At 51.3% G+C, this 27920-nt stretch overlaps 2 protein-coding genes across 5 annotated transcripts in view; one reads left to right on the top strand and one right to left on the bottom strand.

The window, feature by feature from the left end:
- CCDC12 (coiled-coil domain containing 12) overlaps nt 1-15907 on the bottom strand; it is a 50211-nt gene extending 34304 nt beyond the window's left edge. The window contains exon 1 of the mRNA XM_030845330.2: nt 15756-15907. Within this exon, the coding sequence (XP_030701190.1) occupies nt 15756-15866 (111 nt within the window). The 5' untranslated portion in view covers nt 15867-15907. The remainder of the gene's footprint in view (nt 1-15755) is intronic.
- Nucleotides 15908-18140: 2233 nt separating this feature from the next.
- Nucleotides 18141-27920, top strand: part of NBEAL2 (neurobeachin like 2) — a 30418-nt gene continuing 20638 nt past the window's right edge. For 2 of the 4 annotated variants that reach the window (XM_030845318.2, XM_030845315.2), the window contains exons 1-2: nt 18141-18415; nt 27763-27851. In XM_030845318.2, the coding sequence (XP_030701178.1) occupies nt 18365-18415; nt 27763-27851 (140 nt within the window). In that variant the 5' untranslated portion in view covers nt 18141-18364. Of the gene's footprint in view, nt 18416-27097; nt 27156-27762; nt 27852-27920 lie in introns of those variants that run through there. The other 2 variants (XM_030845319.2, XM_030845317.2) reach the window with 1 other exon arrangement.

Here is a 27920-nt window from a genome sequence, read left to right as displayed (position 1 = left end):
CCCTGGTCCTGGAAGATCCCACGTGCTGCGGAGCAACTAAGCCCATGAGCCACAACTACTGAAGCCCGCAAGCCTAGAGCCCGTGCTCTGCAACAAGAGAAGCCACCACAATGAGAAGCCTGCACACCACAACGAAGAGTAGCCCCTGCTCACCACAACTAGAGAAAGACAGCGCAGAGCAATGAAGACCCAATGCAGCCAAAAACAAATAAGTTAAAAAAAAAAAACGAACACGGGGGAAAGTTAGGGAGGGATAAATGGGGAGATTGGGATTGACAAATACACGTTAATATATATAAAATAGGTAACTAAGAAGAACGTACTGTATAGCACAGGGAACTCTACTCAATACTCTGTAATGGCCTACCTGGGAAAAGAATCTAAAAAAGAGTGGACACATGTATATGTATAACTGATCAGTTATATGTATAACTGATTCACTTTGCTGTACACCTGAAACTAACACATCATTGTAAATCAATTATACTCCAATAAAAATTTTAAAAATAATAACAAAGAACACAAATTGCATTTCAATTCTGTATTACAATACTTAGTACTATGGAGCAACCACATCCCGGTCCAAGTGTTAGCAGGAGCGAATTTAAAACATACAGCCCGAGTTTGAAACAGCTGACCTAGAAGCAATTGTTCGAGGCAACTCATATTTCTAGTCAGAACACCCCAGTCAGTTGGTCCAGAACATGGAGAGAGTGGATGGCAAGTCCAAGCAGCTTTGGGGAGCCAGGCTCAGCAGGTCCCTGCCCTCTGTGTGAGTCCGTGGTCTGGTGCACAAAGCCAAGGGGCTCAGAGTCATGGGACAAAGAACACCCAGGACAACTGCCAATGGCATGAAATATCTAAATGCTTTGTTAAAATAAGTTTGAGTTGTCCCTGCCCCAAGGAGCTGCCTGTCTGCTGAGGGGCTGGCATGAACTGGGACTCAGTAACATTCAAAACAAAAAAAAATTAGTTACTACTATTATTATTATAGTAACTACAACTATTATCAAGATGTGGGAGGTTAGCAGTATGGCTTATCAAGGACGCTGCATGCCTGCCAACCATTCACAAGGAAACAGTCTTCTTTCTAAAAAAACAAATGCCAAATAATAAGTAGTGCTGAGTCACTGATATCCATATGGGGGAAAAATCTTGACCTCTATCTCACACCATGTAAAAATAAATAAATTCCAGATGGACTGGCAATCTAAAGGTGAAAGGTAAAACAGTAAAACTTCTAGAATATAACATCAGAGAATATCATCATGACCCAGAGTATGCAACCATATTCTTAAATAGGCCATAGAAGGTATTAGGGGGAAAAATGGATAAACTGGCCTACATTAAATGAAGAACTTCTGTTCATCAAAGAATGCAATTAAAAGCAAGAAAAGTGAAGGCCCAGAGGCGGTAGAAGAGACAGTTGCAGCACCATATAGAACAAAGGACTCACCCAGGACTGGAATAAAGAACTCCTAAAAATCAAGAGGAAAAAGTATCAGGCAATCCAATAAAAGGCCTGAACAGGTACTTCATATAAACATATGAAAAGATACAGAACTCTATTAGTTAGGAAGAAAATGCAAATTTAAACCACAAAAGTGCTAGAGAGAACCCTCATATACACCACTGGTGGGAGTGTAAAATGGTACAGGCGTTTTGGAAAACTGTTAGGCAGTATCTACCCTATATATGCCCTATGACCTAGCAATTCTACTCACAGGCATACACCCAGCAGACATATGTACATAGATTCACCAAGACATGCACAAGATTGGGTACAGCAGCATAATCCATAATAGCCCCGCCCTGAAAATCTAGAGTGGAATGGATAAAATGCGGTGTATTCAAACAATGGAACACTGTACAGCAATAAGAATGAAGTAATGCCACACTCAGTAAAATAGCCCACACACATAATGATGAATGAAAGAAGCCAGATACAAGAGTATGTGCTGTATGATCCATTTACATAAGGTTCAAAAGTAAGAAAAGCCAAACTCTGGTATTAAAAGTCCCAAGGGATTGATTACTTCGGAGATGTAAGCACCTGGGTGGGGGCAGGAGGGGGATTCTGGAATGCTGCCACGTTTCTTGATCTGAGTTACTGATTACATGGGTGTATTCACTTAGTGAAAATAACGGAGCTGATTTGTGTACTTTTCTTTATGTATAATATACTTCAATTAAGAGTTGTTTTTTTAAAATTTTTAGTGCCATTTCATTGCTGTTAAAACAGAAAAACTGACATCCATTTAGAAACCAAAAATAAATCATTAAAACCTAAAGCGGGGGCTAATTCTGTCTAGATGACAGTAAGTTCTCCAAAGAGAAGAATATCTCGGGGCCCCCAAGCACACCAAGAAGACAGCTACCTGGACACCAAGAGGGAAGCACACTCCCTCACACCCTCCTGACTCTAGGAGACAAGCGAATACAACTGAGGGATTCACCATCAAGGTCACACAAATTCTTTTGTTGCAAAAGCTAACAGAAAGATTACACACCAGCTTGAATTTCAAGATTCCTTTGCTTTCCAATTCCTGTCCCCCATCAGTGGGGCCTTGAGAACACCTGGTTACATCTTGTAATGCCACAGAAGTCACCCGAAAGGGAAACTGAGGCCTGAATAACTGCATCAGTGCAGTGAAGGAGCAAGAAAGAGGGATCTTGTCTTCTGGCTTCCTGTCCAGGGTCTTTTCTGCTACATGAGGCTGCCTCAGCCACCGCAGGTGAGCTAAACCATAAAGGAGCCAGACAGCTGTGCATCTACCTCGGGAAGCCCTACCCTCCCGGGAAACTTAGAAAGAGGTGCACCCTTTGCCCAGCTCAGTAGCTTCTCCCCACATTAGCACAGCAAGCTGAGGGAAGGTCTCGTTCTCTTCCTTGCAGCCCATGGCAAAGCCCCTCCCTGCACAGCTCCAAGGGGGAGGCTGCACCAGTTCCACCCCATCGGGAGGGCTCCAAGGGACTCAGCCATGAGGTGGTGGGCTCCTCTGTGCCCATCTCCAGGGGGGCAGTCCTGTGTGACGTTGTACAGCCCCTGACCCTCTCTGGGTCTCCACTGTCACATCTGTAAAGTAAAGGGGTCCTCACTGGGGGTAGAACAAGAGTACAGCAGAAAGAATAAACGCACATACACACTTCTCATTTCTCAACACCTTTCTGCACCCACCACCCCATTTCATCTTCATCCTGGAGGGCCGGGGTTACCGTGGCCGGCTGAAGAAGTGTAAGCTCAGGAACACGAGGAGATTTACCTATCGGTCTCAGAGTTAGCAGAGTAGCAGGCAAGGTGGCAAATGCAATCTGCCTAGGCAACCCTGGTGCAGGGAACCTCAGAGAAGCCACCAGCCTGACTCAGAGGCAGCACTCAGTTCAAATGGAGGCAGCCCTCGGGGCCTGCCCACCCACAGGGATGGGTAAGGGCAAAAGAGAAGGAAGCGGGCTTCCCTGGTGGCGCAGTGGTTGAGAGTCTGCCTGCCAATGCAGGGGACACGGGTTTGTGCCCCGGTCCGGGAAGATCCCACATGCCGCGGAGCAGCTGGGCCCGTGAGCCATGGCCGCTGAGCCTGCGCGTCCGGAGCCTGTGCTCCGCAACGGGAGAGGCCACAACAGTGAGAGGCCCGTGTACCGCAAAAAAAAAAAAAAAAAAAAAAAGAGAGAGAAGGAAGCAGGAAGGTCGCCTGCTCCACAACACAGGGCCAGCCCAGAGAGCCAAGCCACAGGGGCACTGCCTCAGCCTGTGCTACCTCTCCTGAGAGACCAGTGAGTCTTACCGCTGGGGTCCGGTGAGGCCTTGCTACAGTGGAAAGGAGGCCCAATTCACAGTGAGGCTGTGGTTGCCATGCTGCACCCCTATCCAGCCGGCCTGGACCCCACTGGCACCCTCCCCTCCCACACACACTTCCCTGAAACAGCTGGACCGAGCTCGCCTGTCACCTCGTCCTGCCCAAAGCCATTCCATCCTCACCTGGCTTCCCCCAGCCCCACTGCCCCCTCCCTCTAAGTTTCCTCCACCAACTCCTCCGAAACGCCCGCAGGGCGAGCCTCAGGGCACTGATGGTGCCCCCAGTTCTCCCCCTTTGCTGTCTAGGCTCTGAACCCAGGGGCCCTCATCTAGACCTACAGCTTCAAATCCTACTACACAAGCACCTCTTAACAGTCCAGATGCCCGCCTGCCAGTCTCTCTGCACTTAGATGTCTAATAGTCGCCTCAGGCCTAAAGTGACCTAAACTGGACTCCTGATTTCCCCTACAAGACCACTGTCCCCTGGACTTACCTCAGGAACAGGCCCCGCCATCCACTCAGCTCACTCACCCCACAGCCCATCTGTCAGGACATCCGGGAACCCTGTCCGACGGCCACTGCCTCACACCTGGCCTAATGCAGCAGCCTCCTACCGCCACACACTGTCAGGGCAGGGCACTGGTGCTCGCTCAGGCCTCCAGTGGCTCCCTATCACCCTCAGAGGGAGGTCCAGCCCCTGCGGCCCCAGCCTCCCAGGGCCTCTCTACTCTCATGCCCACCCTACGCCCCCAACTTTTGACTCTACTCCTGCCACACAGGGATTCTTTCTGCCACTGAAACAAGCCAAGCTCCACCTGCTCTTCCCTAGATCTTGGCATCCCATCCCTCCCTGCTCCCCACCCCTCACTCCTACCCCCTCTATCTCAAATCTCCCACTCAAAGAGATCTTCCCAACTGAAGGCGGCTGTGCAGCGCGCGCGCACGCGCACGCGCGCGCGCGCGCGCGCGCGCACACACCCACCCACCCACCCCAACACCCCCATCCTAGCCCTCACAAGTTATCTTCCCTGTTTACGTGTTATCTTCCCTGTTTACGTGTACTTTACTAACCACCCACTCCTCCCATGGAAGCCCCTGGAGGCAGGGAGGCAGTCTTATTCACAGGCTGGATCCCCAGGGCCTGGCACACAGCTGGTGCTCAATAATACTTGTTTGGTAGCTGGCTGCAGAGTTCCTGCAGTCAGAAAGGGCAGCTAATGCTCCAGGGAAAGGAGATGTTCTACTTCCTTTTGTCAAGGGAGAATGTCAGGGGCGTGATCAGAGATTTCCAGAAAAATGCTGTATCAGAATCATCTGGGGAACTTTAAAAATGCTTTGATTCTAAGATCCTGACAGGAGGTTTGGGATGGGGCCAGAGAAGAGATTGCAAATTGTCTCCCCAGGTGATCCTGATGTACTGGTAGGTCTGAGGACCTCTGACTGAACCTACATCTTTATTTCACAAATGAACAAGTCAGGGCCCTCCAAGGGGATGACTGAATCCAAAGTTTCAACACTGGTTCATCAACAGGTATCTGTGTTGGGAGCCCAAACCTCCCACCCACAAGGTTCTCTCTCTCACTGGCTCTAAGACCTTAGGGTCTGAGCAGAGGTGGGGAAGAGGTCAGTCCTTAAGATGAATGGGAACTGCAAACCTCGTCAAGGTTGCAGCTCTGCAAATCCACTTTGTTAATCTAACATTTGGCACTAAAAATGAATTCCACCTTCAAGGAATTAGGGCTAGGCTGAGTAAAGCCAGGGTACCAGGAGGATGTCCTCTTTGCTTCCATCGGAAACAGAGCGGGCTCCACCCACTGTCACTCAGCAGAGAGGGCTGGAGGACCACTTGACTTCCCTGCTTCCAAGAGGGCAGAGGATAAAGGACAGACACTCATGTTTATAAAAGGCCCATGGGCAAGATCTTGAGCTGGACACTTCTTGGACCTCTTTCTCTGGGCTCCTAGCTACTGAAGAGGTCAGAAGCCATGTCTAGGATAGGGAGGCTCAGAGTTTTGAAGATCTGCTTCTATCCCAAAGATGTGATGAATGGAGCTGAGATTTGAACCACATTACCTGGTTCCAAAGCAGATGCTCTCCGCTAAGCCAGGCAGCTCCCACCAGGCAGCCTGATGGCAATTTCTGTGTGTGATGGGAAGGAGACCCCTTCTTGGGGACCGCTTGTTCCCAAGCACCTGGGGTTGAGGAGTGGAGAGGGATACAGGGCCAGGGCCTAAGGGACCATCCAGGATTGGCAACACGGCAACGCATAGGCACAAGAGGTCCCTTCAGCCTCAGGTTTCCTTGTCTATTAAATAGGGAGAAACCAACACCTACCTGAAGGAGCTGCTTTGGGGACTGAACAAGTCACGAGATCCCGTCACAAACGGCTGTGTAAATGTTGTGACTGCCCACCTGCAAAAGGCTGTCAACCCAAGAGGCAGTCACCTCCTCAAGTGACTTAGCAATCAGGCTGCTGGGCATGGGGTGTGGCCACATGGGGTGGGGACAGAGACAACTTCCTGAGAGGTGATCAGGACATGGACACGTCAGACTCCCCCCAGCTCCCTGGGCTCTCCTCCACCGCCCCCCTCACTGCCCTACTCTGCCCCCCCCCCCGCCCCAACTTGCTAGCCCTTCCCTCCAGCTCCCTCTTCTGCCCCTATCTGGCCAGGACATTCCCCGGCACACCAAAGTCAGAAAGTTTCAACATGCTCCCCCTTTGCCTTGGCACTGCTCCCACTCTCCACATGCACATCCCTTGAGTGTGAAGACCACAACTGTACCACTGAATGGTCAGCATTTAACTGCACTGGATGCACACACAGAAGGTCAGGGATATGCATGTGCTGGAGACACCAGCCACGAAGACTGGCAACTTCAAAGCTCTCTGCCCCAACTCTAGGCCCCCCAAGACCTGGCTCTGTAGTGCAATGGGTAGCACATTGGACTTTTAGGCCCCCCAGGCTGATCTGATGGTCCCCTGGGTGGTTTCCACCTGCCCTCTCCCTCTTACCTCTCAATAAATGGGAGTTAGGTAGAGACACGGTCTCTTATGAGATGGACTAGAGGAAGCAAGTCCTCCAGAGATGCACTATCCTATAAGACAGCCGTAAGTCAAGTGTAGCTGTTCAAATGTAAGCTAATTAAAATGGAATAAAATTAATGTCCTGTTAGCCACATTTCAAGGGCTCAAGAGCCACATGTGGCTTGTGGCTATGGTACTGGACAGCACAGATTAGATGTAGAACACTGAACAGTGCTGCTCTGGTCTCTAGAGCCAGGTGAAAAACAGGAACTGCTGTTGAACCTGAAAGCTGACAGCCAGACCTTGGCCCCGAGATCACACCCAACCCCTGAGGGGCTGGCCAGGCCGACAACCAGTCTCCCTGTCTCAGGGCAGAAAGAGACAGCCCAATCCAGGCCAAATGTCGGTAGAGCCAACAGCCAAGGGGCAAGTGTTTGTGCCAAGTGAATCACCTTCAGAAGCCACCATTTGGCTGCTGAGGAAGAGGTCAGAAAAGAAAGTGGCCTCACAGTGCCCTGCTGGATGGCATGGTAGAGAGATGCCACAGAACTTCACCTACAGCCTTGAACTATTCACCTACTCACCCAGCTTGGAACTTCTGGATGAGCATCAAGAAATGAGGTTCAAATACTGCAGTACAGAAATATGTGCCCGGGCAAGCTGGCTACCCTTGAAGCTGCAAGCCCTGGCTCCTGCAGAACTTGGCCACCAAAGCACCCAGCAGCACTTTCAGACCTCATCCCTGCCCCAATCCCTGCCAACTGCTTGCTGTCAAACCCTCTGGAGCATCCCCCACTCTCCCTTCTGTGCCCCTGAATGTTCCCATCTCTGAACTGCTCCCCTGGAACATTCCCCTCCAGCTACTTTAATACTCCCTTCCCAGTCCCATCCACCACAACTCAGCCCATGTTCCACTCTGCCTTCCCATGAAGCCTCCCTGGACCCAGCTTGGCTTTCCCAGGAAATGAACCCCAGGAGCACAGTCGAACATCGTATGTGGTCTTTCCACCTGTCAACCTGGGTTGGCTGACCTACAGTATGCTGCTACAAGCAGGGCTGTCCCTGCATAAAAGCCCCCTCTAGCAGGGGGTCTAGCAGGGGGTCTTGCTTGGGCTGGAATCCAGGAGAGTCACTTATGTTCCATAACCTTGGGCACCTGAACCTCTTCTTGTCTTGCTCCCTCTCAAATCAGCTGCATCAGGTGGGGTAGCAAGGACGCACTTTGGAAAACTGCTAAGCTGCACAACCACGATGGAGCTTTACTGCTGAATAATACACAGAAACTTCATGACTATAATTTTGAGTCCATCTGTCACAATCTCAGCACTGATTCCTCCACACTACACTAAATTATAAGTTTATAGTCTTGTGGGGGAAGAAAGTAAGATAACACCATGAGGAAAATCAACCTCATGCCCGAAACCCTGACGCCTCCTGCAAAACCATGTGCACAGAAGGTATCAACGAAGGACCTGCACAGAGTCTAGGGGGCCAGCAGGGAGCCACCCCATGGGGCAGACAGGCACTCTCCATCAACAGGGGCAGGCTGAGGCAGCGCTCAACCCTGGAGTCTGTCCCACAGAGGCCTCGTCCTAACATCAGAAGACTGAACTAAAAGTGGGGCACCACTTCCTCCCTGAGGGAGGAGACCACTTGCTTCCTATCTGCCAGCAGTAGGCAGGCCGTACTTCCTCCGCACTCACAGGTCCCACGAGAAATAACTGTGGACTGAAAAATTAACTCAGACTTTAGACCCTTGACTGTCTTTTCCCCAGGCATCTACCCCAAAAGTAACGTCACTCAAGAACTGTGGAGAAGGCTTCCCTGGTGGTGCAGTGGTTGAGAGTCCGCCTGCTGATGCAGGGGACACGGGTTCGTGCCCCGGTCCGGGAAGATCCCATATGCCGTGGAACAGCTGGGCCCGTGAGCCATGGCCGCTGAGCCTGCGCGGCTCCGCAAAGGGAGAGGCCACAACTATGAGAGGCCCACGTACTGCAGGAAAAAAAAAGAACTGTGGAGATTACATATGACACTAAAAACACAGGTAACAGAAGGTAAGAAAAGATAATTTGGACTTTATCAAGATTTTAAAAACTTTCGTGCATCAAAAGACACTACGAAGAGAGAGAAAAGACAACCCACAGAATGGGAGAAAATATTTGCAAATCCCATACCTGATAATGGTTTAATATCCAGCGCATATAAAAAAATCAACAACTCAACAACAGAAAGACAAGCCACCCAATTAAAAAATGGGCAGAGGACATGAGTAGATATTTCTCCAGAGAACATATACAAATGGCAAATAAGAACATAAAAAGATACTCAACAGCAAAAATTATTAGGGAATTGCTAATCAAAACCACAATAGTGGACTTCCCTGGTGGCGCAGTGGTTAAGAATCTGCCTGCCAATGTAGGGGACATGGGTTCGATCCCTGGTCCGGGAAGATCCCACATGCTACGGAGCAACTAAGCCCGTGCACCACAACTACTGAGCCCGCGTGCCACAACTACTGAAGCCTTCACGCCTAGAGCCCGTGCTCCACAACAAGAAAAGCCACCACAATGAGAAGCCCGTGCATCACAACGAAGAGTAGCCCCCACTCACCGCAACTAGAGAAAGCCCGCACACAGCAACGAAGACCCAAAGCAGACAAAAAATAAATAAATAAAATTAAAAAAAAAAAAACACGACAGTGAGATACCAGTTCACACCTACTACGAGAGCTATAATTATTTTTTTTAAGGAAAATCACAAGTGTTGGCAAGTATGTAGAGAAATTGGAACCCTCATGCATCGCAGGTAGTAGTGGAAAATGGTACAGCTGCTCTGGCAAACAGTTTGGCAGTTTCTCAAAAAGTTAAACACAGAATTATAAGCAATTCCACTCCTTAGGTATATACCCAAAAGAACTGAAAACAGGGACTCAAACAAATACTTATACACCAAAACGTACACCAATACACCAATGACAGCATTAGTCACAACTGCCAAAAGGTGTCCATCAACAGATGACTGGATAAACAAAATGTGGTATGTACATATAATGGAATATTATTCAGCCTTAAAAAGGAATGAAACTCTGTTACATACTAGAATGGATGAACCTTGAAAACTTTTGCTAAGTGAAATAAGCCAAACACAAAAGAACAAATACTGCAAGATTCCATTTATATGAGGTATTTATATCAGGCAAATTCAGAGAGACAGAAAGTAGGTTAGAGGCTACAAGGCGCCGGGGTAAGAGAGGAATAGGGAGTTATTGCTTAATGAGTGCAGAGTTTCTGTTTAGAGTGATGAAACGTTTTAGAAATAGTGGTGACGGTTGCACAACATTGTGAATATACTTAATGCCAATGAAAAATGGTTAAATGGCAAATTTTATGTCATACAGATTTTACCATAATAAAAAAAATACCAAAAAAAAAGAACTGTGGCAAATAAGGTTACACCCATCCTTGTCAGTGGGAAGAAGGGCCAGAATCAGGACTAATTGGGATCTTAGTCAGTAGGGATTAAGGCATGTACATACGGGCAGCTTGGACTTGGGGCCTATACTCTTTTTTTTTTTTTTACTTTAAAATTTACTTATTTATTTTTGGCCACACCATGCATCATACAGAATCTTAGTTCCCCAGCCAGGCATCAAACCTGTGCCCCCTGCAGTGGAAGCACGGATTCTTAACCACTGGACTGCTAGGGAAGTCCTGGGCCTATACTCTTTTTCCACTATTGTTTTTTGGGGATGTAATTCATAAAACCTCAAGGAGCCAGAAATTATGTAGGAAAGCTTCTCAACCTGTCCCCACCCTGCCTCTGAGAAACCAGCCCAAGTCAGTGCATAAAGAGAGCCACCACCTGTTCTCACGGTCCCTAACCGCAGCACTCACCTGGGATACCTCCTCCTTATGTGACAAATAAAACCGCCTCCCATTTATTGGCCTTAGTGCTGCCACCTATAAATTAGCCCTCCTTCTTCCTTCTTCTCCAGGCTGTCATCAAGACCAGATAAGATAAGCCAGGCAGGCGGTATCATTAGCCATGTTAAGTCTGAAAACACTGCTGCCTTTAATAAAGAAATTAAACTGCTAGAGCTACAGAGTAAAACAGGAGCATCATGTACTCCCCATCTCTCTTTCCTTCTTTCCTTTTCTTCATAACACCATCTCCGTCTAACACTAGATATATTTTGCACGACCATCTGTGCCCCCAACTAAATGGAAGCTGCTTGGGGCACAGACTTCTGTGTGCTTTGTTCACTGTGGTACCTCCAGTGCCTGAATCACTGGTGCACAGTAGCTGTTCAGTACACCTCTGTTGAAGGAATGGATTACTAGTTCTAATAATCCATTTTGAAACAAACCAAACAATATTTCATCACCTCCTGCTAATGCACTATTGACACCACTGCATGGAAATCGAAGAGTCAACTAAAAATTCTAACTTCGCTTTCTAAGCAGGAAAAGGACTATACGAGTGGAAAAATCAGGAGCTCCTAGATACGCATGCCAAGAAAGGAAAAAGCTTCCAACGGAATCAAAATTGTGGCTTCACAGTAACTCTTGTTTCTTAAAATGAATGTAAGGAAACTCCAAAGGCCAGTGAACTCTCAATTCCAAGAGGAAAGTCATGTGATTTCCAAATGTACATTTTTCAGAAATGAGTTCACAACCATGAGCTTTCTGAAGTCAGAACTGTGAAGATTAAACCAATTAAAGTAGTAATCAGTATGCCAACAAACTGGATAACCTAGATGAAATGGAAAAATTCCTAGAAACACACGATGTAACTAAACTGACTCATGAAGAAATAAAAAATTTGAATAGACCTATAATTAAAAAGACGACTGAATAAGTAACCAAAAACCTCCCAGCAAAGAAAAGCCCAGGGCCAGCTGGCTTTACTGGTGAATTCCACCAAACACTTAAACAGTTAACACCAAACCTTCTAAAACTCTTCGAAAAAAATGAAGAGAAGGAAACACTTCCTAAATCATTCTATAAGATCAGCACTACCCTGATAGCAAAGCCAGACAAACTACAGATCAATAACCCTTATGAATACTGTTGCAAAAATCTTTAACAAAATACTAGCAAACTGAATTTAGCAGCATATTAAAAGGTTTATACACCATGACTAAGTGGAATTTACTCATGAAATGCAAGGATGGCTCAACTTACAAAATTAATCAACATAATACAATAATAAAATGTAGGAAAAAACCACAGGATCATCTCAATTGATTAAGAAAAAGCATTTGATGAAATCCAATTCCCCTTCTTGATAAAAACACTCAACACTAGAAACAGAAGGAAACTTCCTCAACATGATAAAGACCATATATGAAAAACCCATAGTGAACATCACACTCAATGGTGAAAGACTGAATACTCTTTCCCTCAGGTCAGGAACAAAACAAGATGCCTGCTTTCAACACTTCTACTCAATATGGTACTGAAAGTTCCAGCCGGAGCAATTAGGCAAGAAAACAAATAAAAGGCATCCAAATTGAAAGAGAAGTAAAATTATCTCTCTTCAATGATGACATGATCTTATATGCAGAAAACCCTAGAGTCCACCAAAAAAAAAAAAAAAAAACAAAAAACAAAAAAACAAAACAAAACCAAAAAAACCGTGTTAGAATAAATAATAAATTCAGCAAAGTTCCAGGATACAAAATCAATGAACAAAAATCAGCAGCATTTCTATATGCTGGCAATGAACAATCCGAAAAGGAAATTAAGAAAACAATCCTATTTAAAACAACACTAAAAAGAACGAAATACTTTGGATTACATTTACCAAGGAAGCTAAAGACTTGTACAATGTAAATTAAAGAGTTTTGTTGAGAGAAATTAAAGACTTAAATAAACATAAAGACATCCCATGCTCATGAACTGGAAGACTTAATATTGTTAGGATGACAATACTACCCAAAATGATCTACAGATTCAGTGCAATCCCTATCAAAATCTCAATGGCGTTCTTTGCACAAATAGAAAAATCTATCCTCAAATTCATATGGAATCTCAAGGAATCCCAAACAGCCAAAACAATCTTGAAAGAGAACTAAGTTGGAGGACTCATTCTTCCTGATTTCAAAACTTACTACAAAGCTACAGTAATCAAAACAGTGATACTGGCATAAGGACAGACATACAGACCAATGGGACAGAATAGAGCGTCTAGAAACAAACCCTTGCATATATGGTTAAATGATTTTCAACAGGGATACAAAGAACATTCAATAGAGAAAGGACAGTCTTTTCAACAAATGGTACCGGGAAAGCTGGATAGTCACATGCAAAAGAATATACTGGATCCTTATGTTATACCATATACAAATATTAACTTAGAACGGATCAAAGACCTAAATGTAGGAGCTAAAACTATAAAACTCTTAGAAGAAAACGCAGGAGAAAAGCTTCATGATCTTGGATTTGATGATGGTTTATTAGGTATGATACCAAAAGCAGGATCAACAACAGAAAAAGATAAACTGAACTTCATTAAAATTTAAAACTTTGTGCATCAAAGGACATTATCAGGAAAGTAAAAAGACAATCTTGGGAATGGGAGAAAATATTTGCAAATCACCCATCTGATAAGGGGTTAATATCCAGAATAGGTTAAGAACTCCTACAATCCAACAACCACCAAAACTCAATTTAAAAATGGGCAAAGGATCGAATAGACATTTCTCCAAAGAAGATAAACAAATGGCCACAGGCACATGAGAAGATGCTCAATATCACTACTCATCAAGGAAATGCAAATCAAAACTACAGCCACAATTAGGGTGTGTATAACCAACAAAACATAAAAAGAAAAGTGTTGGCAAGGGTGTGGAGAAACTGAAACCCTTGTGCATTGCTGGTGGGAATGTAAAATGATGTGGCAGCTATGGAAAACATGGCGGTTCCTCAAAAAGTTAAACATAGAATTACTGTATGATCCCAAAATTCCACTTCTGGATATATACACAAAAGAACTGAAAACAGGGACTCAAACAGATATTTGTACACCCACTACTTACAACAGCCAAAAGCTAGAAGCAACCCAAATGCCCACTAACAGATAAATGGATAAACAAAATGTGTTATATACAAACAATGGAATATTATTCAGCCTTAAAAAGGAATGAAATTCCGACACATGCTGCAACATGGCTGAACCCCGACAACATTACGCTGAATGAATAAGCCAGTCACAGAGAGGCAAGTAGTATATGATTCTCTTATATGAGATACTTAGAGTAGTCAAATTCAATGAGACAGAAAGAATGGTGGTTGCCAGGAACTGGGGAGAGAAGGGGAAGGGGAGTTATTGTTTAATGGGTACAGAGTTTCCATTTGGGATGATGAAAAGTTCTGGCAATAGTGGCTTAATTATATAACACTGTGACTATCCTTAATGTCACTGATTTGTACACTTAAAATGGTACATTTTATGTTATGTATATTCTACTACAATTTTTTAAAAAGTAAAGGAAAAAAATAGGTCCATATTTTCAGCGCATTGAGAGAATCCCTCTTAAAAGGCCAGTTTTCCTGATAGCCTGGGGCATCCTTCCCATTGTAAGGGGGCCTGAGGATGCCATTCTGTCCTTTGTATTCTGCTCTCAAACCCAATTCCATAATCTGGACCCTAAATCCAAGGAAACAGCTCAGGTTGACTAGCTGCTGTTTGAAAGGCTGAGGTCTTGAGTATCCCTAGGCCAAGCAGTCTGCAGGGATGACTGACAGAGCCGACAAATTGCCAACAAAAACAGAAGCCAATCCCGCTGGCTTTCACTTTCTATTACTTCCCCTTACACTTTCTCACAGGACACCAGACGGCCATGCAGAAAGGAAACGGGCCAAACCAACCTGCCTGATTTTTTTTTAGTTGGAAAATGGAGTCCCTGTTTCCCCCCATCCATTACAGGTCTAGATATTTAATATCCTTTGTATTTTGTACAGCTGAGGACAAAGTTTTTGCCCACCCCAAAACAGCAGAACGAACAACGTCCATCCTCTGTACTCTATATACTCTCTAGGGCTCTTGCATACAGATAATCTAACAGATTATCCTGTTAGATCTCAAAATAACCCAGTGAGAATGAATGTTTTGGGGTTGTTATCCTCCACTGGAGACATGAAGAAACCGGAGCTCATGAGATGAAGCAATTAGTCCCAAATCCTACAACCCCAAGTGACAGGACCAGGATTCGCACAAAAGTAGTGAACTTCAGAGTTCTCCTTCCCCTCGATTACTTCGGAAAGAACAACGAAGTAGAAATGGAATCAGACCATTTTGTTGTCAAACAAGACCAAGGAAAAATGCTTCCAAGTTTGGCAACTAATAGGACTAAATCCCCAAAGAAGAGCCTGGAAAAGAACTAAGCGCCCGCCTCTTTCCCTTAGGTCTACCCTAACCCAGACATGGATCTTTCCTTCTGGTTTTTTGTACTCAACGATCCAGCCAGGCTCCCAGGGCAGTCTCGTACTGCCCTGCCCAAGGCGCTCTGGCACACAGCGGAGAGTCGGCCATACTCGCGGTATTTCACCAGGGATGGGAGGCCGGCTGGTCATGGGAAAACGGAAGATTCAGCGTGCTCAGACACGAACAAATCACGCCCAAACCAACGAGCATATGAAACTAAAACTGGCCCTGGAAATCCACACGGGAAACACCGGCCAGGAGCCAAAGGGCCTGCGGCGCGTCGACCACTGCCCTACCATACCAACGCACGCGCGACAGCACTAGCGCCAAGCATGGTACCGCTCTCGCAGACCCAGACTTGGGCGGTCGCCGACGCCGTACGCATGCTCCAGCAGCGCGCATGCGCGTCCCCAGCACTTGCCTTTTCCCTGTAGTCCCCTGCCCTCTCGCCCTGATGCCGGAACCAAACGCTGGGTACCTCAGCCACGGGCCTCACTCTGCATTCCTCACCTTGCGCCCGGTTTTCTCCCGTAGGGCCTTCAGCCGTTCCTTCCGCCGCAACGCCTCTTCCTCCAACCGGCCCACACCGGCCGCAGTAGCCGCCATCTTGCCCACAGACATCCCCCCGCCCCCACTCTTCTCTTGTCCCGCAGCGCGCAGGCCCAAGGTGTTAGACGAACCCCTCACGGCCAATCCAGGGACGAGAATGGGAGAGCAGGAAGTCCTGAAAGCCAACCAATGCTGAGTTGCTACAGGAGGACCCTCCCTCTTCCTCCCCCACAGAACGTCTAACTCTTCGGGGGTCGACAAAGAAGGCGCTAAGGCTCGATTCGTCCAATGCCGATCAGGGAAAAAGCGGCAAGAGGAACCAGACCTGAGTGAAGGAGGATAGAGCGCGTCAATCGCTCTGGTTTTACCTAAGCGCCAACCATGCTGGCTGGCCACTTGGAATGCGCCGACCCATCTTTGTCCACTTCTCCTGATTCTTAAAGGCTCGAATGCCTTCACGAAGCCTTCCCTGACTCTCTACTCTGATCCCAGCCTAAGAGGTCTGCCTCTGCTTTCCTCTTAAGCTATCTGTGGCTTCCTGGATGCACTTGTTCATGGGCCTCTGGGCCCTTCTCTGTCCACTCTCAGCTCAGACAAAACCTAAGCAGAGCAGGGCTTGGCTGAATGGCCATTTTCCTCTGGGTTCATGGATGATCCCCTCCCACCTCCAACCCCCTGCCCGGCCCCCGCCCCCGGGGTGGCAAAGTACCCAGGGTCAGACTACCTAACCTGGAGAAGAGCAAACCCCAACTTGGGCCCAGTGGGCCCTAAGGGACCACCCTGAGCTTAGTTCCTGAGAACTAAGCTGAGAGTTGGTTTCGCCTCGGCCGATAGGTGCACTGCCTCCCAGCAGGAGCTGCCAGGGTATCCTTTCCCGAGTCAATTACCATGCCCTGACAACTGAGAGACCACTTTGACTGAAGTCAGTATCTTCTGACAGCCTATCCAGGTCCCCAGAGCCACACCTCCTCCCACCTAGGGAGAGTGACTTGTCTCTCAGCAAAGCTGTTCCCTGCTTGTGGCCTCCCTTCCCAGGCTGACAGCAGGTGGACACCCACTCCTTGCTTCCCAGTTCCCTTCAGAGATCCCCAGTGCCACAGACCCCTGTCCAACTGGCCCCCACAAACGACCCTCTTGACCTCTGTAACTTGGGCCTTTTGGTGCCCTCTCTCCTGCATCAGGTGGGGTGCCCTGCCAGGGCCTAGTATGCAGGTAGTACCCAATACACATGTAGTAAGTGTTCAGGAAATGTCAGAAGTAGGATGGATGGGGCAGAAGAAAAGGCCAGAGTGGAGGAGATGCCCAAGAAGCCAGGAGGACAGAACAGGATGGGTATGGGGACAGAGTCTGTCTCTTCTTGGCCACCCAAGGTCTAGGGGGCTCCAGGCTGGTCAGTTCCTCCAATTGATGGTAACTCTCTGGGTCCCACAAACTTTCCCCCCAGCCCCAACAAAGGGCCTCACCCCTGCCCAACACCATGGGCCCTCCTCACCTCCCAGGAGAGTAGGGAGAGGTGGGGGAAGAGGCCCAGGGGTGATGGTGGCAGTGGTTCTGGAAAGTCAGGCCTCTGTCCCTGTCCATGCTGCCCAGGTGGTCCTCATTTGGCCCATCTGGGCCCCAGTTTCTCTGCCTGTTAAACAGAAGCATGAGGTACCCTTTAGCCTTTAACCTCTTGAAGTTAAAGAAAAAAAATGTGAATCAAGTGCTGAGCCCCGGAGTGAAGGGTGCCTCCATTTGGAGTATCTAGGAAGGCTTCCTGGAGGAGGGGATCCAGACGAGGTGAGGAGTACCTAAATCTTCCAGGGATCTGCCCAACAGATGGAAGGAACTGCTCCCCCGGAGTTATTTCAGGCTTGTCTTGCTGTTTTCTGATCCCCCCTCCCGCCCCCCCCCGCACTCCTGCCACACAATCCTGCTCCACTAACAACAGGATTAAAAAAGTGACACTTCGGTCTCCCCATAAGCGCTTATACCAACGCCTGGCACGTAGTAAACTCTACAAGTGGTTGTCACGGTTGTTGTCCTCGTTAGTTATTGAAGGACCCTGCCCATCTGCACGCGGCCCGCAGCCCCTTCTCCCAATCCCGCGAGCCTGTCCCTTCCACGAATGGTGGCCTTTCCAGCCAGGCGGGCTGTGTCCCGGTTAGATCTAGACGTAGGGCAAACCTGGAATCCCTGACCCAGACCCTAGTCCGGGGGGCTCAGATTGGCCTTTCCGGAGGGCGCGGATTGCGGGGGGGGCGGGGCTGCTGGGCGCGCTGCTGGGCGCCCTCCCGGGCCGCCCTGACCTCAGGCTCCTCCTCCTGTCGGACTCCCCGCCCTTTGCACGGTCCCGGGATAGGCGGGGCGGCGGTGGCGGCTGCAGAAGCGCAGGAAGCCGGGCGGTGGCCGACCGGGAGGAGGAGGAGCGCGACGGCGGCCAGTACTACTTCCCTCAGTAGTACCGCGCCGCTCCGCCCTGGAGTGACGCCCTCCGCCCATGGGCCTGGCCGAGGGCAACCGGCGGGCGGCGCGGAGGAGGCGGCGGCGGCGGCAGGTGGCGTGCAGCAGGGTTGGAGCCTGGTCGGGCCATGGCCGCCTCGGAGCGGCTCTACGAGTTGTGGCTACTCTACTACGCGCAGGTGAGCCCGCGCCCGCCGTGCCCACAGCTCCGCGCGCCCGGCGTCTGCTGCACCTGCGCCCGGCGCCACCTGGGCCGTGTATACGCACGCGCCGGGCGTGCTCGGGCTCCGCACGCACGTGTGCGACCCCGGCCGGCTGGTGCCTCTGGCACTTATACCTGGGGGTCGGCCCTCGCGGGCGCGGACCTTACAAGAGCCTCTTGGGTGGGGACAGTGCAGCCTCGGTTGTCCCTGAGGAGAGGGGCCTGGACCAAGCTAGGGCACTTACCCCTTTTACAGATGGGGAAACTGAGGCCTGGGGGGAAAAAAAAGGCTGGCCGGGTCGAAAGGGGCGGGAGGCTTACTTTGAATTTGGGCGTGCCACTCCTGTGGGCGCAGCCCAGTTGGGTGGTCGCCTGATGGGTCTGAGTGGGCTGGGGGGTCTCCAGGCATGCAAGGGGGACGTCCCTACTTCGGTCTGACTTGAGTCAACTCCTCAGATACCCTGCGGTGAACTGCCGGTGGTGAGCTCCTCCTTGACCCCAGGTGGCCCCACCTCAACCCCCGGGGGGGCAGGGTGTGGATTACGGGGGAGAGGGGGTCCAGCCCAAAGCAAAGATTCGCCTTGGATGCTGGGGGTGAAAACGGGGAATGCGGGTGAGGTGGGAGGGATGTTTGAAAGGGATGGAGGGAGGCCATTTTCTCCTGAGCTCCCCGTCCTTCCTCAGAGACTACCTCAAGTGGCCTCAGAAGGTGAAGGGAGCAACTCTGACCCAGGTGTACCCCAAACTGTGTCTCGCACACATAGGCCCCCACTTTCCTTCTGTATTCACAGCAAGGAGAGAACCCAGGGTAAGGCTCCCTCTCCCCTTCACCCAGCACCAGCCTTCCTCCCTGCACCTGCCTGGCATCATACTCCTGGCTCAGGTGTGCCTGGGGCACAATGCACTATTGTGTGCCCCTGATCTCGTCACTAGGGGGAAGTTCATGCTCGAATCAGCTGGCCCTCTGAAGAGGCTAGCCGACTGTCTCCCAGGACTGCAGGCCAGGACTTGGGCCCCAGAGATCAGGAGTCCAGGCCATAAGGGCCATAGCTTCTTGAGCCCGCTTAGGTGGTGAGAAGTCCAGGCACCCGGCAAGAGGCAGTGCATGGAGTAGAGTCTGTCTTTGGTGTGACCGAGGGCACGCTCTTTACACCCCTGAGCCTCTGCTTCCATATCTGTAAATTTGGCACAGTCCTGGCCTCCGGTGGCCTGGACTGTGCAGAGGGATAGCCAGTATGGCTGGTCCAGGCCAGAGAAGTTTCCTGCTTCCCCGCCCCATTGGATCCCCTCACCCCAGCTTCTCTGTCTCCATCGCCAAAGGTTGGTCCTTGTGAAGGAGCAAAAGATTTGGGAGGAAACCTGCCCCTGGCCCTCATGCTTCTGATTGCCTCCGTGGTTGTGGGCAGGTTCTTGGTCTTCAGTTTCTTCAGCTGTGACCAGGCAAAGGGGGGCTTGAACAAGGTGATGAGTCTGAGGGATGTTAATCAAGCTTCCGATTGCCTCCGTGGTTGTGGGCAGGTTCTTGGTCTTCAGTTTCTTCAGCTGTGACCAGGCAAAGGGGGGCTTGAACAAGGTGATGAGTCTGAGGGATGTTAATCAAGCTTCTGATTGCCTCCGTGGTCGTGGGCAGGTTCTTGGTCTTCAGTTTCTTCAGCTGTGATCAGGCGACGGGGCGGGGGGCTTGAGCGAGGGGACGAGACTGAGGGTTGTGAATGGTGGGTCTTCAGGCTGGGTGGCATGCTGCTGGGGAAGGGTGTCTCGGCAGTTTCCCAGGATTGTACCTCCGACGTGGTTACCTCCTGCTGCCCCTTCTAGCTGACCTCTGCAAGTGGTCAGTCCCTCACAGGTGTTTAGCATTCATCTGTGCTGAGTCCCTTCTCCCGCTCCAGCTCCTCACCTCACAGGGCGGGTGTGGGGCACAGGCTAGCTGGTTGTAGCCTTAGAAGCCTGGGCAGGCAGGGTACGGCCTGGGGCCAGGCAAACAAATCCAGGATATGAGTGTGAACCCAGGAGCCGGGAGGGGCCAGGTTTCCTGGGGAGAGGAAGCTTCAGCCAGCCTCCCAGCACTGCCTTCCTGCCGGCTTGGTCCTGCTTCTGCTCCCGGAACGTGGTCTCCACCCTCTGTACTGAGCTCCTAGGGAGTGGTGGCTGTGCTACTTTGAGCCCTGCCAGGGACCTATTGTGTGTGTACTTGGGGGAGAGGGGAAGATAAGGTAAGGGGTCGAACTGAGAGAGGGTATTAAGAGACCCCTGAAATGGCCAGCTACCCAGCCAGTAGGCTCCCCCAATACTTTCGCCCCTCCCTTCAACAGTGAGAGCTGACATCAGCTGGCAAACCTGTTTCCCCAGTTGTGGGTCTAGGCCCGCCCTGGGAGCACCCCTGTTTCTGCCCTTCCTTTCCCCTCACAGACCCCAGGTTCATGCCTGCTCACCCCCTACCTCTTGGGGCCATGAATGGGTGAGGGGGCTGTGGGTGGCTACTGAAGGAGGAAGGAGGGTCAGAGTGCCCCCTGGACATCACTCAGTCTGAGCCCCTCAGAGCCTTAGTGGGGAAACCAAGGCAGGGTTGTACCAAGGTCATTGGACAGATTTGGGGCAGAGCCTGGCAGAGCTCTGGCCCAGTCTCCATCCTGTGTTCCCTTACCCAGGAGAGGTGTAGTCCTGTGGGCGGGAAGACTCAGGTGGGCCTGCACCCTGGGACGGCACAGGCTGTGTCCTCTGCCTGGAGCCTTCTCCCTCCTGTCTGAGGAGGCCTTCCCCGCCTGTTCCCGCAGCCCAAGCTGGACCTCAGCCCAGGCGTGTCCCCACTTGAACCCTCATTGTGCTTGCTACTCTGCGGTTTCCCCACGCCTCACACTTAGCCGGTGCTCCTTGGGTATTAGCTGAATGTCTGGGTGACTGATCAGGGATGTCTTACCAGAGGCCTGAGTTTGGGCCTGGAGGGCTGAGCGCACAGGAGCAGGAGGAGCAAGCACACGGCAGTGGGAACTGTGAGCGGCAAGTTCGTCGGGTGGGTGGGGGCACATCCAGAGGACTCAACCCGGCAGGGCTTCCCCAGTGAGGGCTTAGGAAGTGGGGGAGAGGATAAGGGGACTGGGGCCGCACCCAGTAGGCTAGCAGTTGGGTGGCTGTCGAGGTTATGCAAAATATGCAGCTGAGTGGCCCTCTTTCAGGCTGGAGCAGTAGTGCTGCTCAGTAGCCCTCCAGTGAAAGGGAGCGTTGGGGAGCATGAAAGCTGAGGGGTACTTAGGGTACCAAAAGTCAGGACAGGGCAAACAGTCAGGGTTCAGGTGGGGAGCCTAGGCTGAACTCTCTGCTTATGCTATTGAGGACTCAGGGTTCTAGGAAGGTCAGGTCAGAGCCCGAGCTGACCTCGCTCTGCCCGCCCCTCCCTGGTCCCTCACCCCTGACTGATGAGCTCTACTGCCTCATGGAAACCTAGTCAGGCCCTCTGCTCCCTCCGAGACCTTAGCTGGGTCATATTTCTTCCTTTGCCTCAGTTTACCATCTTGAAATGGGAAAAAGGACCTCCTTGGTGCTTGACCCCCCCCCCCCGCAACCCTCTTCCGTACCTTAAAGGGGCAACCAGAGTTTCCTCCTACCTGCCTTTATTACTGAGGCAACTGAAGACGGAGGGACTGAGGTGATGGGGAGAGTAGCACAGAGTCCAGGGTTGGGGGAGGGGCTGGTAATCCCTGGAGCTTTTATGGCAACTGGGGAGCTGATGTGGAAGTGTGGGGTCACTGTGGAAACAGGTCACTTACCATGGGGACCCTGAAAGGAAATGCCTGTTTTCCAAAGTGATAGGACAAGGGGAAGCTTAAACCCTGAAGGGTGTTATGGAGACCAGAAGGTCCATGCCTTTCAAGACCCCATCCCCAGGTAAGGGGGAGAGACTGGCCCAGCCACCTAGGCCCTTGGACCACTAGCCTCAGTTGTCCTTGCCCCTGGCAAAGTCCCCATCTTCCTGCTTCGTTCCTTGGCCCGAGGCCCTCCAAGTCTGACCTCCAGTCGTCCTGGTGTAGCCAAAGGCCACCTTCAGCTTGACGTTGCCATCCCCCTCATGCTGAGTGGGGAGACCCCCACACGTGAAGGAGGTCATCCTGGTCAGGCCCCACCCCACCCTATCCCATTTCTGCTTGCCTGTTCCAGGAGATGGGGTGCTCCCTACCACCTAGGCAGCTCTGACTGGGAAGAGTCACCACTATGGAGCTTCAGTCTTCTCTCCCTACCCTCCTTCTAGCGCTAACCTGGGGTCCATGAAGATCCTCCCATTCCACCTGCCTGGGACAGCCACCTGGGGAGTGGCCCATGGGACCTTGGCTCTGCCAGTGAACCAAGGTCTGCCACTCATCTGTCACTCATGGAGGTGGGTGGGGAGAAGATGAGTGTTGCCCTGGAATGCCAAGGGCTTGGGAAGGCAGAGCCCATGAATTTGGGAGTGGAGCTCCCACTCACCTTACCACATGCTGGTGGGTGTGGTTGGAGAGCCTTTACCTGTTAAGCAAAGAGATGGTTTTAAAGAGGCAGCTGAAGCAGAGAGATTAATCGTTTGTTTTGTTTTTTTCATTTTTATTTTATATCAGAATATAGTTGATTTACAATTTGTGTTAGTTTCGGTTGTACAGCAGTGACTTAGTTATACATATATCTATTCTTTTTCAGATTCTTTTCTCATATAGATTATTACAGAGTATTGAGTAGAATTCCCTGTGCTATACAGTAGGTCCTTGTTGATTATCTGTTTGTTTTTTTTGTTTTGTTTTTTTTGTGGTACGCGGGCCTCTCACTGTTTTGGCCTCTCCCGTTGCGGAGCACAGGCTCCGGACACACAGGCTCAGCAGCCATGGCTCACGGGCCCAGCCACTCCGCGGCATGTGAGATCCTCCCAGACCGGGGCACGAACCTGTGTCCCCTGCATCGGCAGGTGGACTCTCAACCACTGCACCACCAGGGAAGCCCTGATTATCTGTTTTATGTATAGTAGCATGTATATGTTAATCCCAATGTCCTAATTTATCCCTCCCCCCCCCACCTTTCCCCTTTGGTAACCATAAGTTTTTTTTCTAAATCTGTGATGGGGTTTCTGTTTTGTAATTAAGTTCATTTGTATCAATTTTTAGATTCCACATATAAGTGATAACATATGATATTTGTTGTTTTCTGACTTAGTATGATCATCTCTAGGTCCATCCATGTTGCTGCAAATGGCATTTCATTCTTTTTATGGCTGAGTAACATTCTAATGTGTATATGTAGCACATCTTTATGCATTCATCTGTTGATGGACATTTAGGTTGCTTCCATGTCTTGGCTATTGTAAATAGTGCTGTTCATGATACATGAACATTGGCGTGCATGTATCTTTTCAAAGTATGGTTTTCTCCGGATATATGTCCAGGAATGGGATTGCTGGACCACATGGTAGCTCTATTTTTAGTTTTTTAAGGAACCTCCATACTGTTCTCCATCGTGGGCGTACCAATTTACATTCCCACCAGCAGTGTAGGAGAGTTCCCTTTTGAGAGATTAATATTTAGTAAGCTACCGAGTGTAAAAATCAGGTCTGGACTCCAGAACCCATGCCCTCAACCACATTCAATTTGGCACCCCCGGCCTCTGAAGTACCAGACAGGGCTGCATCTTGGGGAAGGTGCTGGCTCTGATGGGGATACATTTAAGCCGAGGAAACACGGAGAGCAAAGCGCATGCAGACTTGTGGCAGTGGGGACAGTGAGTAATATCCAGTGGGGCAGCCAGTGAATATGGCATGTGGGGCTGGAGATGAGGTGGGCACCACCCGTGGCGGGCTTCGGATGTCGGGGGGAGGCTGTGGACGTGCCCTGGGCCTGTGGTAGGGTGGCTGACTGGCTGCTCAGACAGTAGTGGTAACTGATGGGTCCTGGGGGCGCTGGGTACTGCTTAAGGAACTTTGGGGATGGGGAATTTGGGGCAAGATCTGGCCCCTGAGACACAGGGCAAGCCAGGCCTGATGTCAGGCTCGGGGTAAGGCACGCAGGTCTCAGGCAGCACAGTGTCAGGAGCTCAGTGGTCCCTGTCCCTCTGAAAGACAGCCCTACCCACCCATCCATGCCTCAGCCGCCTGCCCTCAGCCCTGCCGCGTTACCTCAGAGTTCTGAGGAAGTGGCAGTTCCACGCTCACCCAGGACCTAACCAACCCGTGGGAGCTCCCCTCCTCCAGCACTGAGTGTCCTCAGGGCTGGTTGGGCATAGACTGGGGTCCCTACCGGGGTGACTCTGAGACCCCCATACCCACAGCTTTCTCCCCTGCTGCAAGGCCCTGGGAGGAGTGTGACTGCTCCTGACCTGCCTTCATGGGAGGGGCAGGGTTGGGACCCCGTCCCAGCCAGGTTGGGGTGGGGACTGGGCTGGCCCACCGATGTTCCTGTTCTGAGCTGGAAAGGGAAGGAGGAGCCAGCGAGGCAGAGCTTTGAGAGGAGTGTGGGGCTCCTGAGCAGCACAGCCACCTCCTGCCGGCTCTGGAGCCTTCGGCATGCAGCAGTGCCTCCATGCTCAAGGCCCCTGCTCTGCCCTGCCTCCCAGCCCCGGTGCCTGCAGGGACTCCCTCACCCCCCAGCACTGCAGCCTCAAGCCATGGGGCCCAGGTCAGAGCCAGGCTGAGGATTCCCCGGGAGAAGAGGTGAGACCCCCAGAGTCAAGACCGGCAGTTACCCCTACCCCTGCCTACTACTGTGCTCTAGAGACCCCTCCTGCCCCTCCAGAACCCACAAAGGCTGCTGCCTTGATTGCCTCAGACCTGAACCCAGCCCAGCCTGGACCTGCTGGAAGTTTGCAGGACTGGACACGCTGAGGGTGTGGTTCTAGGGACAGAAAGCAGGGGTGTGCAGAGTTTGAGGGGCCCATCAGGTCTGGGAGGGTCGATCCAGGTGATGGCCATGAGGAGGGTGGGAGTTTCCTGCTTAAGTACCAAAAGCCCAAGTCACAGATGGCAGTGGGGCATGGGGAGATCAGAGGCCTGCACAGGAGAATGTGAATCACAGATGTGGGAGGGCAGAGAGGCTGGAGAAGGAGTCCCTGGTTGGACTAGGGGCCCAGAATGCCTGGCTTACCAATTAAGCCTTTTATCTTTGGGTCAGGGAGGGAGGACATGGTCAAATGGGGGCTTACAGGTGCTCAGCAGAGCTGTAGTGGGCAAGAAGGACGCAGGTTTTGGGTGGGAGAGACAGTGGCTTGACTGGGGGTGGTTTGGGGCTAGAAGAAGGGAGGATGGTGTTGGGACAATTTTGAAGGTAGGGAGGGATGTGTGGGGTCATTGAGGCAGGGTCGTGGGTCATGTGGTCAGCTTGGGCTGACTGGCTCTAGCCACCATGAGTGATCCTGGCCTAGAACAGAGGTTGAGCTGCAACTGTGCTAGTGGACGAGGCATCCCCTCTGGGGCCCCCCGTTTTCCCATTTGCAGTGGGAAGGGTTCAGAAGAAATGGTCTAACAGCCCTGGCCTGCTCTGGTGTTTTCAGGGTTGGGCATGTTGATGTCCTTGCTGGTTTGTGGAGAGGAGAGGTATAGACAGAGGTAGGTGAGCAGGGAGGCTGCCAGCGGCAGAGGGTGGAGAGGTCGCCAAAGGTAACTGACAGGCAAAAAGTCACAGCGGTGTGGGCCTGCACCTTGGTGGCCCCAGCCCCTCTCTGAATTGCCTGGGCCTTGGCTCTGTGATAAAATGTACAAGGAAGGTGTCCAACCACAGGGTGGAGGGCTGCTCTGTCTAGGTTTTTTGGGGGCCTGGCCCAGTCTGCTGGGGTCAGGCCCCTTCCCTGGAGCCCATTCAGCCCTGGCCCTGTGGTCTGGGACCCACAAGCGGCAAAAAAAATTAGCCGTCCATGCAAAAGTAGTTGTGGAGGTCCTTGATTTGAGGCCCGTGGCACCTGGGGAGCAGTCTCAGGGTGTCGTCTGTGGTGTGTCCCTTGCCCCTACATGTTCAGTATAGTCCCTGCCCTTCCCCCCCCACCCCTGGGAAAGAAAGCTGCTCTCTGGGCCATGCTGGTTAGGGTGGGTCCTCCAGATGGGGCTGGTGTGGAAGGAGGAGCTCAGATCCAGGCCACCACCCACTCCATGCCTTGGGAGGGGCTTAGAGGTTAGAACAGATTAGGGCTAGTCCAGGGCTTGCCAGTGTCCCTGGAGCAAAGAGACCAGCAGGGCCAGATGGGGAGCCTGGATGCAGGAGGAGGGTGGGGCAGCGGTATGGATGAGTCCTTCAGCATCATTGCCTGGGCCTGAGGCCTTAGCCCCAGGTCAGGGAGCTGTGGGTGCCTTGAATGAAGGGCACTGTGGTAGCACGGACCACAACCTGTCCCTGGATAGGCTTGGCCTGACTCCTGTCCTGGAATTCTCCTGGACCTCACGCCTGTAGAACTAGTTTCTGTCCACAAGCCCCACCCAGGGCAATGTGACCCCTGCCCATCTGTGCTGCAGGCCCCACCCCCGGTGCTAGGCTGGGTCCTTCACAGCTTCTCTTGCTGGGCCCTGGGTGCCCCAGGCCCTCCCACATCCCTGCGGTCTGCCGGGAGGAAGCGGCCCCCTTCCCCCACCGTGACTTTGCGCTTCCTGCCCCGGGGGCCAGGGTGGGAGGGGACGTTTCCCGTTCACACCAAAGTTTCCCTGGCTGGTGGCGGCGCCCAAACTCGGGCTCAGCCCGCTGTCCCTCTTACCCATGGAACCAGCTCTGGGGCCTGGGGTCCAGGTAACCAGCCAGGGTGTGGGCGGAGGTTCCCAAGGTGAGGCAGGGCATTTTGCCTGTACAGGTGGGGGGGGGGGTGTGTGTGCGTGGGTCTGCCTGGTCGATAGTGCACATGCAGCCTGGGATATACAGTCAAGGAAGGTTTTCTGGAGGTGGTGGCTGCTGAGTTGGGAGAAGGTGGCAGGCGAGAGCCCAGCTCATAGCTTTGGGTTCAGGGAGGCTGGTGAGTGGGAGACCTTTACCCATAGCACCCCTGTGGGCCACAGCCGTGCCCTAGGAACGTATACACTTAAGTCCCTCCCCTGCCTGTGTCAGGCTTGCCTGGGTCCCCAAGGGTTCAGGAAGTGGGAGAGGAGACTGGGAGGCTGAGAAAAGCAGATGGGGGCCCTGAGAGAGTGGTCAATATGTAAGGCAGTCCTCTGATGCTGACCTTCCACTTCCTGTCCTCCTCCCCAACCCATCCCTACCTTTCTCCACCCCCACTGCTCTGCCTCCAATCCCTGTGTACCCCCATTCACTTTCTACCTCTGTCCACATCCCCTTGTCCCTCCCCTGTCCACTGTGCCCCTTCTGCCCCCACCACTGTTCCCCTGAACTCCTCTGCCTGCAGAAGGACCTGGGCTATCTGCAGCAGTGGCTGAAGGCCTTTGTGGGTACCTTCGAGAAGAGCATCTCACTATCCTCTCTGGAGCCACGCAGGTGAGGCTGGAGCTACATGGAGGGCGGGAGGCTGAGGGATGCTCGGCGCCTAGTGACCCCGCTCCCTGC

This window comes from Globicephala melas, chromosome 11, assembly GCF_963455315.2.
Source record: "Globicephala melas chromosome 11, mGloMel1.2, whole genome shotgun sequence".
Taxonomy (NCBI): Eukaryota; Metazoa; Chordata; class Mammalia; order Artiodactyla; family Delphinidae; genus Globicephala; species Globicephala melas.
This window is presented reverse-complemented; position numbering and strand designations above follow the sequence as displayed.